General features: G+C 54.3%; 1 protein-coding gene across 4 annotated transcripts in view; it reads left to right on the top strand.

Annotated features, from left to right (window-relative positions):
* NRG2 (neuregulin 2) overlaps nucleotides 1-15031 on the top strand; it is a 166474-nt gene that overhangs the window by 100294 nt on the left and 51149 nt on the right. Inside the window, exon 1 of one of the 4 annotated variants that reach the window (XM_074360774.1) lies at nucleotides 9739-10181. The exons of the other annotated variants lie outside the window; for them this stretch is intronic. Coding sequence (XP_074216875.1) covers nucleotides 9773-10181 — 409 coding nt within the window. The 5' untranslated portion in view covers nucleotides 9739-9772. Of the gene's footprint in view, nucleotides 1-9738; nucleotides 10182-15031 lie in introns of those variants that run through there. 4 annotated transcript variants of the gene reach the window in all.

Here is a 15031-nt window from a genome sequence, read left to right as displayed (position 1 = left end):
AGCCCCCTTGTAACCATTTCAGTAATTACATCAAACCATCCTGTTTGTAAAAAGCTAATAGGAAACAAACCATTAATTAGCATTTTGTCTTTCCTCCCACTGTCCCTTCCCCATTGAATTACTGGGGCCTCACCCTGGGGCCAGAGAGTCGGAGTGCAACCATGGGGGTGGAAAAAGACTTGGAGATACAAGGGCCAAGGCTCACTAGGAGGGAAGAAAGGAGATGGTGGAAGGTATCAGAGTCTTTGTGACTCTGGTGTAACCAGCCCCAGGGCCTCCCCTGGCCTAGGGACCCCCCCCAGGGGCTGGACCGTGTGGCTCTGTGTCCGCTCTCCTAGACCTGGAGTGGAGCAGCCAGTCGCTGCGAGGCAGGCTGAGCCCAAAGTGGGCATGTTCCCAGGGGCCTCAGAGCCCGTGGGTGGGGCGGGCACCTGGGCAAACAGAACTAAGAAACGGGCAGGAATGAATCAAGGACAGCTTAAATATGCAGAAATGCAGCTCATACCTCCAGGCAAAAATAATCCCAAACAGAGTTATGTAATGGATTGGAGAACTGTGATGGGAGGGATGAGGCTGTGAGGTGCATGCGGGTCTGAGTGAATGAGGGAGAGTGAGAGAAAGAATATCTATCTAGTGGGAGGATCCTGGGGGATTGAACAGAAAAGCTCACGAAGCTGTTGTCTTCAGGGTGGGTGTGCATGTGTGCACACGTGCATTTTGCGGAGGGGGTGTCATTCTTTGTGGAACCCCAGAAAGCAGCTAGAGGAAGGGAGCTCTAAGTGGGACTGAGTTCCAGGCCCAGGGTGGCCTGAAGTCCCCCTCCAAATGTGTGGGCCCTGATGCTGAGGTGGAAGGGAAACAGAAATGGCCAGAAGGCCTAGGTGTGGAGTGTGAGGCATCCTGGTTGCCTCTGTAAGTCAGCGTACCTCCCTCTGACATCCACACTCCCATCTCCAGCTTGCATCCCACCTCCAACCCCTCCTGCTAATTGGAACCTTCCATTCCATTATAAGAAGCCCACCCTGACCGATCACCCCAGGTCACACTCATTCTCTCCCCAAGGAATTTCTGGGATATTTAGTCTGATCGTCTCGTAGGACACTATCCATAAATTGCTGCTGCTGTCTTATGGTGTGATTTTTGTCCATCTGAAAAAGTTATCCTCCCTCTAAACCATGAGCTCCTGAGGACAGGACCTTTGGGTCCAGGATGCCTGTCGCAGAGCAGGCGCTGAGCCATCCATGTCTGACTCTAAGGAGCACGCAAAGCAAGGCAGAGAGGACACAAAGGCTCTGCTGCTGGGGATCCCCTCAGGCAGCTGAGCTATTGAAGCTCGTGGCCCAGAGGTGAGCCCCAAGGACTATGAGATGGGGTGGGTGGGGTTGGAGCTGCAGGTTGATTTGGGGGAAGTCTGTGTATAAAAGCACATCAAGGAAGCCCTTGACTGGACATCATTCAGAACCCAGAACAACGTGGGTAATTAGACCAAGGCTTGTGGTGGGCACTTCACTGACCACGGTTTTCAGAACCCACTGCTTCAGAGTGAGTTGGGGAGGGAGTCATATTCACCAGAAGCCTGGGTGTGACTGGGACAGGGTGTAGCAAACAGATTCAGGGGGGAGTATGGGTGCAAGAGGGCCACTGAAGTCACCAGCGCTGACCTCCTCCTCCTCATTGTTACGATGCTGGGAGGAGGGTGGTTGATGCGCTGCTATGGCCCTTGGAAGACTGCAAGGGAGTCTGCAGTATCCAACGCAGGTACAAGTGCTCAGAGCTCCTGAGGCCATGTGCACGCTTGCTGGTTCGCATGGGCATCCCCATGTACACCCACGGGCTGGGCTTACACGAGGAGAGTTTTCCAGAAACGAATGGTTGACCTTCCAAAGGTGGGAGGGAAGCTGCTAGAGAGTCAGCTCTAAGGACAACAGCTGATGGCAAGGGGTGAAGTTCCCAGAGATGGGAACATATTTGGAGACTCAAACTCTTCTTTGAAGGTTTATTGCTAGAAGGTTTATTGCTCCTGGTTTCCCTTGGTTCACAGGTAAGCACATATTGAGGCCCAGAGGGAAAATCTGACTTCCCTAGAAACCACCAGAAAAAAATCTGGCCAAGCTGAAAGGAGAACTTGCATTTCCTGGCCCTGACTTGATATCATTTCTACTTGAAATATGTAGATTCTGCTCTGGAGTGAATTATGGGACTCACAGCTCCAAGGAGCTCCAAGAGCCAACTGCCCAGAAGTTTTCATGGTTCTTGCTTTATAGTTAGTGCTGGGACCATCATAAGCTGTGAATAGGGGCTCTGAGGAGAAGGAAAGTGGTGATTTAGGGTAGTAAGAAGAAAGAAAATAGGGCCAGAGTTGGGTCTTCAGGGTCCTTGAGGCCTGCCACAGCCACCATGAAATTAGCATCTGTGAAGCTGCCCATTGGGAATTCCTAAGAGGGCCACGTCTGGCCTGTAAAGCAGCAGACAAGGCCAGGGAAGCTGGGCTGTGGTCCCAGCAGCAGCCAAGCCTGGGGTGGCAGGGCTGGGCTGGGCAGGGCTGGGCTGGGCAGGGCTGAGAGAGAGAAGAGAATTTTTTGCCTCCAGGCTCACAAATACCTATATTGGGCAAGGCCTCTTGTTTCCTTGGGTGGTAACCAAGAGTCTCTCCAAATTTGCCAGCCTCCCTTGAATTCCCTCTACCTAGAGAGGGACTGCAGCCTTCTAGAGGAGCCCCCTCAGTCCTCAAGGGGACTGGAAAGGATGCTGGCCCCTCCAGCCTGACCTCCTAGAGTGGATGGAGAGATGTGAGCCAATTCCATGTAAGAAGGCTGGCTCCTCGTTACCCTGGCTACACTAGGACAGGACAGGCAGGGCGAGGGATAGTTACTTCTGGGAATCATGGGTTGCTAATCCATACGGTCATTGCGTCACCCAGATGGTGTAGACAGTAGCTAAGACCTTGTACATGGTCCCCACAGCCCCTAGGCCAGCAGACAAGTCGTTATGCCGTTATATAAATAATGTACTCTCACAGAGCTTGGTGTGTAAGTGCCAGTTACTATTATTGCTGGGTAATTATGCAGTTAGTTTGAAGGAGGAGGCAGGCGGAAGGACTGAATCACACCCCCACACACACACCCTGGGAAAGGTAGACAGGCTCCCACCTCTCACCCCGGGGAGAAGTGGGGCTCTGGGTCACACAAGATGAAGTGCCAGAGTCTTCCAGGTGTTTTCATTCAGACAGGGCGATTTGCCCCAAGGCCATGCCCTGGAAGAGGGTGGCAGCAGGAATCCAGGATGGCATAGCCTCCTGCAGCAGGGCCTGACCCGTGGGCCCCAGGCTTTCTGCCAGCCCGATTCCCTCCCTGCAGCCCAGGAGAAGTAACTCAGAGGGCTTCTGCCGGGCCAAGAGGCCACCGAAGGAAAGGGCTGAGGGGAAGCGTGCAGCTGGGAGAAGGGCTTGTGGACCAAGGACATCTCTTCCCCACCTGTCAGTCTGGGGGCCACTCACCTCTCTGCCACCGGCCTCCTCCCCTCTTGCTGGCAAACATGGAACCCTTAGGTTCCTGTCATGGGAGGATCTCTCTATCCAATCTTGCATTTTCCATATGGGAAGGCAGGCCAGAGAGGGAAAGGGACTTGCCCAAGGGCACCCAGCAGAGTAACACTGGAAGTAAGCACCTGGCCCAAATCCCTCTGGCTTCATACTTCTTTGTCATCTTGCTTACACCCCAGCCCCCTCTCATCACCGGGGCTGCTGGAGGCTCCCACTTCCTCTCTCCGTCCTGCTTCTAGCTCTGCCCAGGCCTGCCAGTCGCCTCACCTCTCCCCTGGTTTGCTCTCCCATTGTGGCCTTGGCTTTCTTCTCCTGGCCCCTGGAGCCAGGGGAGTCTCCCCACCCTCTCTTTGGCCAATGCTTTCTTCTCTCTCATAGGCCCCTCAGCTTGTCCTGGGGCTCCTCCTGGGATGGGCCTGCCCCTTCCCTTCTGCCTCCTTCTCTCTCCAGAGAGGGTCTGAAACAAAGGAGAAACTCCTGAGCTGGAGTGTGAATTCTCTCCTGGGCTTGGGTTTGGGTGGGCTGAGGCAGAAAGAAACTTCTAAATGATGGGAGTGGAAACAGGGATGCCCACCCATCAGCCCTCCCAGCTGGACCCAGCTCCAGCTCTGGAACAGCTGACCTATGTCCCATGGGAGCCAAGGGGAAGGGGATGGGTCAAAAGGGCACGGCAGGGAAGTGTGGCCCTGTACCTTGGTACTGTTGGCATGGGTATTTGAGCCTAGGGAGCTGCCCAAGGTTGGGCCCTTTTCAAATGTCCTCATTTCTGGAAGATTAGAAATGCATTTCCTCCTCCACTTAGTGAAATCTCTGTGAGAAAGTCCTGTGGACCACCACCCCCCCTTTTTTTTTAAGGGGAAACCAAGTCATATTCAGAACATGACAGTCCAAGGAGGATTGGTTTGGAGCCTGGCTGGGATGACTGATTTCAGTCTTCTTTGCGGTACCAGGGCTTAGGGAAGTTCGTGCACCTCAACGTGGGTGTGAGGGTACGTACTGAGCGGGCAGGCACAACTCGGAGGGGAAGAGCCGGGGTCTACAGGGCTGTGTGTGGCTCCAGAGGCATTCTCACCTGGCAACCAAGTGCTTTTCGACAATGATCTTGACCGTCTTTCTCCTTCAAATCCCCCAGGTTCCTGTGGCCTTCCCAGGTGGAGAGATCTGGGGGCACTGGGGGCGTTTCTCCCCGTTTTGTAGCCTGAGCCCCTGGTGATCTGGAAAGGGATCTTCTCAGAGTAACCTAATCTCAGGGGCAGAACTGGGCCCAAACCCAGGTGTCCTAGCATCGAACCCAGCCCCTTGTTGTCCAAACTCTGCAGCTCCCTTCTTTTTGCCTGGTTCTCTGCAGGCCATCAAGAGGAAGGTGGGGGCATGAGTGAGCCTGTGTGAGAGAAGAAATCCATCGTGGCTCATAGGGTTGCTGAAGCTCCAGGCCAGGCTCAGGTCCTGGGAGAGGCGCTCTATGGGCCTGGTGAGCTGGGACTGGCCCCCAGGTGCTCCTCAGGGCACACCTGGCTCTAGACAGGATCCCACTGTCTCCAGGAGTCATGGGGTAACGGGCTTCCCAGGCCCTTGCATAATCCTCCAGGGTGACTGGGAATTTCTCTGGTCCTGCAGGGAGTGGCATTGATCTGTTTCCTCCCCTGGCAGCCTCACTGGGTGGGAGTGAGGGAGAGGAGCCTTGTGACTTGGAGGCGCTAAAATGGGGGAGCTAAATAAGGGTAGCCTCATCCTCCTCAAGGACTTTTAACTCCCAGGTGAACATGCTCAGGGGTGCCCTTTCCTGGGGCTGGAGGTGGCCCTAAGGACTCTCCCTGGCCTGAGGTCACTGATGCTCTCCTGGAGGATCCCATCTGGCTATGAGTCCCCGAGACCCCTTTCCAGGAGCATTTTACAGGTAATTCTCTTGGCGCCCCAAAGTCTCAGATGGGGGGAAGGGTAGTTTTTTCCCCCCTTTTCACTCAAAGGCATTTTTGCACATGACTCAAACAAGTCTAAACTTTGCTGAACTTCAAAGTTTGCCCATGGCACAGCCTCAAAGCGGAGGGGAAAATATTAAAAAGGAAAAAAAAAGTTTGTAAGCCAGTTAAACATTGTGTTTTTGCTCCTTAAAGGAATTGAATTAACTTGTTATGTTACTATTAGTGTCCCATTGTGAAACCAGGGTGGGCAAGAGGATTCTTTTCTGGGTGATGCGGTCTCTGGACCTGTCCCCAGGTTCAGCTCACTCCCACATGAGGTTGTACGGGGCATTGCACAACCTGTGGTAAGAGGAAGGCATTCCTATGGCAACAGCCCTGGCCCCCAGGGTCATTTTCAGACTCCTGGCAGAAACACTTGTCCAGGTAGGGGGGTGCTCTGAGTGCCTGCTGTCCTACCCGCCCCCCAACAAGAAGCCCCTTGCTTCAGGAGCTGGGAGGTCGGGGCAGTGGGAGCCCCGCGGGCACACCTAGTGGTGCCAAGTGGCTCTCTCCACCTGCTCATGACCAAGGCACTGAGCGGCCGTCACAGGGCTGTGGGGACTGTACTGGGCCTGAGGCCAGCGAGCGGCCTTGAAGAGGCCCTTTCCCTCCTTGCTCTCCTTTCCCGCATTTTCTTAAGCTCCACCATGGAGCCACGCTAGAGTCTGGGCTCTGGGCACCGAGCTGCACGGGGGCCTTCCCCCTGCTCTGCCTCTTACTAGTTGCCTGACTTGGACAAATAAAAAGAACTCCTCCTCTCTGTGCCTCAGTTTCCTCCTCTGCAAAATGGAGATAATGGTAGACCTACTCCATACTGCTGTTGGAAGGAATTAAGTGAGTTAATACTTAATGCAAGCTGCTCTTACTACTAATATTTTCAATGTCTTTGCCCCTGGTTCAGGCCCTCCTTACCTGACCTTTGCAATGTTCAGAGCCTGGCACACAGTAGGCTCTATTTAAAAAATAGATATTGAATGGTTGACCTGCTTAACTGGTTCGCTTGCCTCTATTCCCTTCCCTTTCCCATCCAACCTGCACACTCCAGTCAGATGAATTTCTCTAATGCTCGTGTCACTCCCTTTCTCAAGAAATCATCAGTGAATTCCCCTCATTTACAAAAGCCTCAGCCTGCTAGTCAGGATGCATCTCTGGCCTGCGTACAGCAGGGGAGCGAAATGGGGAAGAGGCCCTAGTGAAAGGTGGCTATGTGTCCTTGCTTTGCAGCTTCCCAGGTGCATGACTTTGAATGAGCAATCTCATCATTCTTAGTGTCTGTTGCCTCCTCTGTAGGACAGGGATAATGACTGAACCTACCCAGCCGGAGTGTTGTGGACATTGCAAGAAATAACGTGTATAACGTGCTCAGCGCTGTGCCCTGGTGCACACCAGGCGCCCAGGAAGTGTGAGCCAGGTTAACTGCCAGTAGCGCCCGTAGATTCCTAACAGAAACCTCGTCTGCTCACTGTCTCCTGAGCCAGTGCCCAGGTCATTGCTGTACCTCATTCACTGGAACCCCTTGGAGGACCTCCTTCAAACCCCATCTCCCTGAGTTCCTGTGGCACTTCCGACTCGAATCTTGCATGGATACTGAGCCAGCAGAGCTCTGCCCAGGAGAAGGTACCTCCAGCAGGCTACAGGCTCCCACTTGGAGCCGTTTCGTCTTGCTGCTGCCCATGTATTCTTCACTAGCAGGAGGGGGGTGGTCACTGATCTGTCCCCTGGGACCTACTGACCACCTCCCATATGCCAGGTGCTGGGCTCCTGGCCCTAAAGGGGCCTGACTGTAGTGAGGGAGACAAAGGTAGAAACTAAAAACAAAGAGATATGTTCTTTAAATTTTTTAATTTGGGGAGTAGGAGTAATTAGGTTTACTTATTTATTTTTAATGGTCCTGGGGACTGAACCCAGGACCTTGTGCATGCTAAGCACACGGTCAACCACTGAGCTCTGCCCTACCCGCCCAATGTGTTCGTATAGATATGCATTAAAAGTACTAAGGAAGCAGAGAATCTAATCATTGCCCTCTCCCATCTCTCACATGAACTACTTCAAAAGTTTTGGAAGCAGACCATTGCTCTTAGGATTATCACCAATGCCATTACCAGGCCTACAGTGTCCTGCTTGGTCTGACCCCTGCTTGCCTCCTCTCCAGGGTCCTTCCACACACGTGTGCCACCACACACACACACACCTTACATGCAGCCGTACACCCCCCATACGCACACTCAGTTACATATACCCATGCTGTCTTTTGGTTTTGCAAAGGCACAAAAGCTCCTTTCTGCCCCACAGCCATTGGATATACTGTTTCTTCTGCCCAGAGTGCTCTTCCCCACCTCCCTTTAGTCAGGCCAACTTCTGCTCATTCTTTGAATCCCAGTTTAAATATTTCCTAGGGAAAGACTTTCTTCACTACAATCTGTTTCCTCTATCAACCTGTATGTCAACATACAGAAATATCTGTTGAGTGAATGTCTCAATATTTAACACAAATTTTAATTAATTCATTATTTGTGTAATTAGTTGTTTGTCCATCCCCACCAAGACTGTCATCTTCATGTCAGTAGGCCCATTGTTTGTCTTGCTCACAGCCAATCCCCAGCACATAGCACTGGGCCTGAAACACAATAAGTCTTACTACATATTTGCTAAATGATTGAACAGAGAGGTTGGCCAGGCCAGGCAGGGAGGAAGGGAAGGGGGGGGGGAGAACATTCTGGGAAGAGAGATTAGTCTGTGCAGAGATATGGAGAGGAGACAATGTGGTGTGTTTGACTTGTAGGTAAATGTGGCTAAGGTGCAGGATTAGAGGCTAGAAGGCTTTGAGCTGGGACCCAATGGAATAGAGCTTTGGCTATCAATGAAGAGCTTAGGTTTAACTCAGCAATAGTGAGTAAAGGGACCTGGTTTGTGTTTTAGCAAGATCACTCTGATGGCCTTGAGGAGGTCAGAACTGAGAGGGCAAGACTTCAGGCAAGGAGACCAGAGTCTGTAGGACAGGAGGAAAGTGTAAACTGAGGCAGTGACCGAGTGGCTGGGGAGGGATGGATGTGAATGCCAATTTGGAAGCTGAGTGAGTAGGATTTTGGAGCAGGAGTGAGCCCTGGAGTCTGGCTCTGCCCAGGACCCCTGCTGGCCACCACCTGAGAGAGAGCAATACTACATGAATTGAAGTGAGTGCTCACTGTACCTGAGTTGGGATGTGGGAGATCTCTTACACTCTGCCTTCCCAAAGCTAGCCCCTGATGGGACAGGCTTGAGGCCCCAAGAGACTGGAGATGAGCCCTCTGCGTGGGCACTGCTGCATCTTCTCTCGTTCCATGTCCACCCCCACCTCCTGCCCCCAGTGTGGCCTCAAGTTCTGGCCAGGCCCCCAGGCAGCCCTGGAGCCTCAGAGTCCCTGGCCTTGACCCAGAGTTCTAGCCTGCTCCAGGCCCTCCTAAGGAGGACACTATCCAGAGAAGCCTTGGGACCCTCTCCTGAGGAGGCAGAGGACTGGCTGAGATGATCTTTGACTCGGATTCCAGTTGGGATGGCTGTAAGGGGACACCTCAGGCAGAACGAGGCAGGCAAACCGCAGGCTCAGGCTTTCTGGGAGCCAGAAGAGGGAGAGCCTTTGCTATGTAACCCTTTCAGCACCACACCCAGGCAGGAGGCAGGACGCTGTCCTTTCTGGCAGCCCTTGTCCATTGGCTTTTGAGAGATGTGTTGCGGGGGGAGGGGGTGGGGGAGATCCAGTGTCTGAATTCACCATCAGAGACCTTGAAGAGAAGAGCCAGCTGGTGCTGGCAGCCTGGGCTGTCAGTGTGTGTGGGAGGGGGCGCTACTAGCCACCTGGGGCACCCAGGTTTCTCTCAGGCTGCAGCCCGCCCTGGCTGGGAGAGGTTCCTGGGCCAGAGACCCCCGCAGCCAAGCACAAATGGTGCTTGCATAAAAGATTTTCCCCCAGTTGGTGGCATACCACGGGGTGGTGGCCAGACCTTCAGGGATGAGGAGACACAGGCAAACTGCCCGTAGGGTCGGGGCGGGCTGACAGAGCTGGTGGGGACACGAAGCAGTGGAGACAGACTGCAAAAAACAAGAGTGCTTCCTACTCTGCTAGGCTGGCCAGTGGGCTTCATTTCGGTCCCTTCCTGGGCCCTACTCTCGCTGTCTCCCCACCCCCATGCTGTCCTCAGCCTGGCCCTCGCTGGGGGATCTCTACTCCCCTTCCCCAATCACGGCTCAGGCCCCCGGCCCAGCTCCAATCCCCTCCCCGGCTAGGAGGACTATGGCGCTCCATCTGGGCGCTGGTCCTGCCTTCCTCGGTGGGCCCGAGGAGGGGTCCAGGGCCAGGCCCGGCCGCCCGCGGCGCCCGCAGCAGGGCGGGTGCGGATGGGGGGGCGAGGGCGGCGGGCGCGGGAGGGGAAGAGTTAAGGCTCACTGCTCCCCTCCCCCGGAGGGTGTGACCGCCTATAAGAAAGGCGCCGCGCTCGGGCAGCGGGGCTGCAGGCGGCGGGGGCGCAGCGCGGCAGCGGAGAGCTCAGGCCGTCCCTGCCTCCCGCGCCTCGCGTCCGTCCCACCGCCTGGGACCCCGGGCAGAATGTCGGAGTCCAGGAGGAAGGGCCGAGGCCGCGGCAAGAAGCACCGAGAGGGGAAGAAGAGGGAGCGCGAGCGGGAGCCTGAACCCGGGGAGAAAGGTACGGCACCTCGGCGCGCCTAGACACCCGTTTCTCCGGGAGAAACCTGCCGCCCGCTCGCCCGCCCCCAGCGCTGCGAGTCCGGGGCTGTGTGAACAGCCGCCGAGGTGACAGGCACCGAGGGGCGCGAGTGCCTGCGTGCGAGCGGGTCTCCGTGGCTGGCGGGCAAGGGACTACGCACCCGGAGCTGATCGGTGGCTGTGCGCCCCTAACCCCGGGCCGCAGCGTCCGGACGGAGGGGGCGGGAAAGAGGCGCAACCCGCGTGGACCGGCCTGCAGGAGAGGAGTCCCCAGCGAGGGGCGGATTAGGGCCGGGGGCGAGGACCGAAAGACAGCAGACGGACAGACGCAGGGCCTGTCCTGTCCACAGCGCTCAGGGAGCTGTCACTGCTTCCCGGCCTCGGCTGTGCTCTGTGCTCTGGGCTCGCTCCTATCCATGTGCCACACCTCCATGAGTTCTGCTCAGCCATTGGAGCAAGGGCAGCAGCGCCTGCCACCACCGGTGACTCGAAGGGGATGCCCGTTCCGGCAAGCCCCAGGGAGTAGGAAGCTGCTGCTTCTGATAGATATTTCCCTCAGAACTGGACCAGGCATCAGGCACTTGTCACCCTCTGGTCTTCAGGAGTAGCTCCCTGGGTTCTGTCCGCAGGCAGGGAGGTGAGAAGGTGCTCTAGGTGAGCAGAGCCTGTGCTGAGACCCACTTTGGTGCCCTCCCCGGGCAGCTGCGGGGTGCAGCGGTTTTGAGCTTTTCATGGATGGGCCAGGGTGTCCTCCTCTCCAGAAGCAGGCTTGCGTTATTGGGATGCAGTTGAGAAACCCCCGATTCTTCACTTTTTTCTTCTGCAGGCAAGCCTTTTTTAATGCCTATTTTGTACTAATCAGCAGACTGGGCATATTCAAAGGCTTCATCTCCATTTAATCCTCATAATTATCCTGGGGGTAGGTGGTCCCAGCCCTATATTACAGAGGGAGCAGTTGAGGCTTACTAAGGTTAAAGTCACAAAATAAGTTCCAGAGGTAGGTCTTGGGGCTTCAAATCAGCATTTCTGGACAATGATGCCCATTTTACTGGATCTCTGTCCCCCACTGGAGCTCCTGCCAGAGCTGCAACATAAAAATGTCTTCAAAAAGCACTGGACTGGGAGTTGGGAGGCTTCAGTTGTAGTTGAGAATTTGGCCAAATTCCTTTCCTTTTCTGAATTTCTGTATAAGGAGGGGGAAGAGGTAGCAAGGCAGCCTCTGAGGTCTCTTTATTGGGAAAAGTCTAGGAGTTAAACACCACCTTCAGCCCAGTAGAGACAAGGAGCTAAGGGCCGAGTTTTCTTCTTCATAAAGAAAGCCTGTTTGCCTCTGTCTGCTGGTTGAGTGTGTCTAGGAGTCCTCTGTAAGGTAATGGATGCTGTTGGTCGGCCCTGGCCATACTAATGTGGGACAGCTTAAGCTAGGTTCTTGTAGTGTGGGATGACCTCCAATCTGAGACCTGAAGGAATTCAGGGTGCCTATTTTCAGGATCAAAAATTCATGGATTTGGCTCAGTGAGCCACCCCTCTCCTCCCTACCCGACTACACCCATCCTAGTGTGGGCATCTTGGAAGGCTGATTAGGTAAAGGCTCCCTCCCAAAGTCAAGGTTGCAGGAGGAAAGCTGGTAGCAAACCATGTGGTGGGCTTCAGCAGGTGGGCAGCAATAGTGCTTGGAAACCAGCTGTCATGCCTGCTGCTGACAGCAGAGTATGTGTTGGGGCAGAGGTGGGAGTGGGCTATGAGTAGGAGATTGCTCAGTTCTCTTAGTGGTCTCTTCCAGCATCTTCTACCCTGAGGAAGTCCTTCTTGAGGTCTAATGATAATCTTTCCTGCTGTCTCTTCTCTGCTTTCTCTTGCTTTCTGCTTCCCAGTGGGCAGCTCTTCAGAATAGTTCCTTCAGGGAGTTGGCTGGTCAAACAGACCTAAGACCTGAGCTATAGGAACTTTGGAGACCTAGGACACTCTGGAATGGGGAAGTCATGGGAGAGAGTCGTGCTCTGAAACAAGATATCAGGAGAAACCATGTCAATGAGAAGCAATAGTCTTAAATCCCTGCTATGTGATTGGCGAGGAGTGGGTGAAGGTGGGGGGTTCTGAATTCAAACCTGGTAGGATAAGTGCTTAAGCCAAGAGTGGCTTCTAGAGCCCAAGGCCTCCCTCAGAACCGCCCTCCAGGCCCATCTGAGGCTACCGTGTCCTCTCATTTCATGCTCCGAGTGCCCAAGCCAGGGAGAACATAGACACTGGGCTGCTGGAGAGGGGTCTTAGCCAGGGCGGGCCCACATTTGGTTGAAAGATTGGGAGGTGCAAACATGGAGAGTGGGAGCAAGCTATCCATGAAAATCTTCAGCTTAGGTGGGGGAGGGAATCTGGAAAGCGGGAGGGGGAAAGGAAGGGAAAAGGAGGAGGTATTAATTGGCCCCCTTGTTCTTGACCACACATCCAGCAGCCCCCCACCTCCTCTTTGACAGATAGCAGAAAGGGTACCCCTACACTCACAAACTCAGGCCAATACAGGGAAATGGGCTTTTCGTTTTCCTCAACACAGGAGTGCCGGGTGGGGCTGAACAACAGGTGTGAGCTCCACTCCATGACTCACTGAGAGTTGTGGTATCCCTACCTGGGACTCGTTTTCCCCCATCCCTCATTTTCCCTTAAACCAGGGGGTGGGGCTGGGGGTGGCTGGCATAGCCTTGCTGGCCTTGGCAGCAGTGAGCTTGGATAATAAGCTCATTCATGTACCTGGGGTCCAGCCTGTGTGGCCCCAGGCACTGACTGACCCTCCAGGCCTCTGGAAATGTGCTCTGCTCTCAGATCTCACCTTCTCCACGGCAAGGGCAGAGCCTCAGCCCTCAGGCTCTGTGTCTTTGAGAATCTGAGGAGAGCTGTGGGATTAGGGTGGGAGGAGGGGGAAAAGCTGGCCCCAGAGAAACTGATAACCCCTGAAAGTGCTGTGTTGTTTTGAAGAATGACTTTGGAATTCGATTCTAAGTCACTAGTCTTTTCTGTGTGCCCCCTGAAAGACCGGTCAGGGTTTGATGGAAAGCTCCCCTCTGTTGGAGCTCCCATGTGAATTGGGACCCTGTGTCTGCCCACAGGAGGGCAGAGGGTAGGCTTTGGTCTTCACTGGGGTATGAAGGTGGATTAGCATCACTAGCTGAGAGCGCTGAACATATCTCATTTGAACATGAGCAAAGAAATCCTTGCGAGGCCTTTCTCTTTCATCTTTTCCATCTCCTGCCTTTGGTAAGACAGTGCCCAGACTTCTAGGATAAACTCCTGTCTGTAGGCTGTCTGGGGCCAGGTCAGAGGTGGTGATGTGCCTGCCTGTGTGCACATGGCTGAGCCACATCTGGCAGTTGCTTTTGGCAGCCTCCACCTCTGGCCTTGGCCCTTCGCTGACCCTGCTGAGCCCAGCACCTGGAGCGGTCCTCCTGCCCCTCTGGGACTCAGCCTGTGCCTCACGCTCTGCTCCCTGGCACCTCGGGTTTCATTAGGAACAATAACAACAAGCAGAGAGCGACTTTGTACTTCTCAGCAGGCTTTCATCCCAAGCTCAAAGCAGTTCACACACCAGGACTCATCAGTGCTCAGCCCAGGTCCCAGGCACTCAGCAGTGGGGACGAGGGGACAGAGAGCCCTAGTCCTTCCAGACTGGCACAGCAGTGGGGGTTGGGGTGGGGGAATCAGGTGGCCAGCAGGTCTAGGATAGAAGTAAAATTGGACTGAGGGCTTCAGGCTGCAAAGGGAAGAGTCTCCCTTAAAAGAGTGTGAGCTGGACCCTTCCTTCCCTCAGGCCCTCTGGCCCATGTGGATTCTGCGAGCTGCTGGAAGAAGAGGCAGCAGAAGCCCTTGGACTCGTGTATTGACCAGAATCCATAAGTCATCCTTGTTACTGCCCTCTGACCTTGGTGCTGGGGGCTTCTAGGCCAAGTTAGACCAGCCCTGACCTTAGGGTGGTGCCAGAGTGAGGAGTGTATGGTGGAAAAGGTGCTGGCCTAACACGGGCAAGCCCTAGCCCTGGCCTGGGGTGGGCTTCCCAGCGTGGCTACCCATGCCAGGTCGTCAGCCCCACTCACCCTGCTAGGCTTCCTCTGCTCTCTGGCCCACAAGGCTGGCCTGAGAGGTAGGCATAGGGAAGAAAGGTTTTTTTAAAAAAACAGAACAAACAAACAAACAAAACACAGGCAAAGCACTACCAAGACTTGAGACCTGGGGTCCATCAGAACCACGTGCCCATTGTACTTCCCCACCATGTCTGAGCCTGCAGCCCACCATTTATAACTTAGCAGAGGCAAGTACCACACGTCCTGTCTTCCTCCAGCCCAGCCCTGGCCTAGCCATCCATCCATTCATCAAGACTTCCAGGTCCTGGCCACACAGTAACTATACAAACTGCATGTGCATTTGTTCACCGTTGTATATTCAGTTCTGCATTTATTGAGTCCTCCTACGTGAATAAATCACAGCCCCTGCCCTCGAGAAGCTCAGACAGATCCTTACACAAATACCTATGGTTGGAACCAAGTGTAAAGCCAGAGACACGTGCAGTGTATGGTGAGGAAAGGAAAAATTTGCTCTCCTAGGAGGGTGTACAGAGGGCTTCAAAGAGGAGGTGACATTTGAGCTGAGTCTGGATGGTGAGTAACGCCTTCCAAGAAGTAGGAACATGTCCATGCCTAACTTGCTTGGGGTGGAGGATGAGGGAGGAGTGGGGAGAAAGGAGGCATTTACTGAGCACTTACTACACACCAGTACTGGTTCTCTGAAGTATAGGGACTATTTTATCGTCCCCACTTCACAGATGAGAAAACTAAGGCAGGGAGA

The sequence above is a fragment of the Camelus bactrianus genome, chromosome 3, assembly GCF_048773025.1.
Source record: "Camelus bactrianus isolate YW-2024 breed Bactrian camel chromosome 3, ASM4877302v1, whole genome shotgun sequence".
Taxonomy (NCBI): domain Eukaryota; kingdom Metazoa; phylum Chordata; class Mammalia; order Artiodactyla; family Camelidae; genus Camelus; species Camelus bactrianus.
The sequence above is the reverse complement of the archived record's forward strand: the minus strand, read 5'-3'. Positions and strand labels throughout refer to the sequence as shown.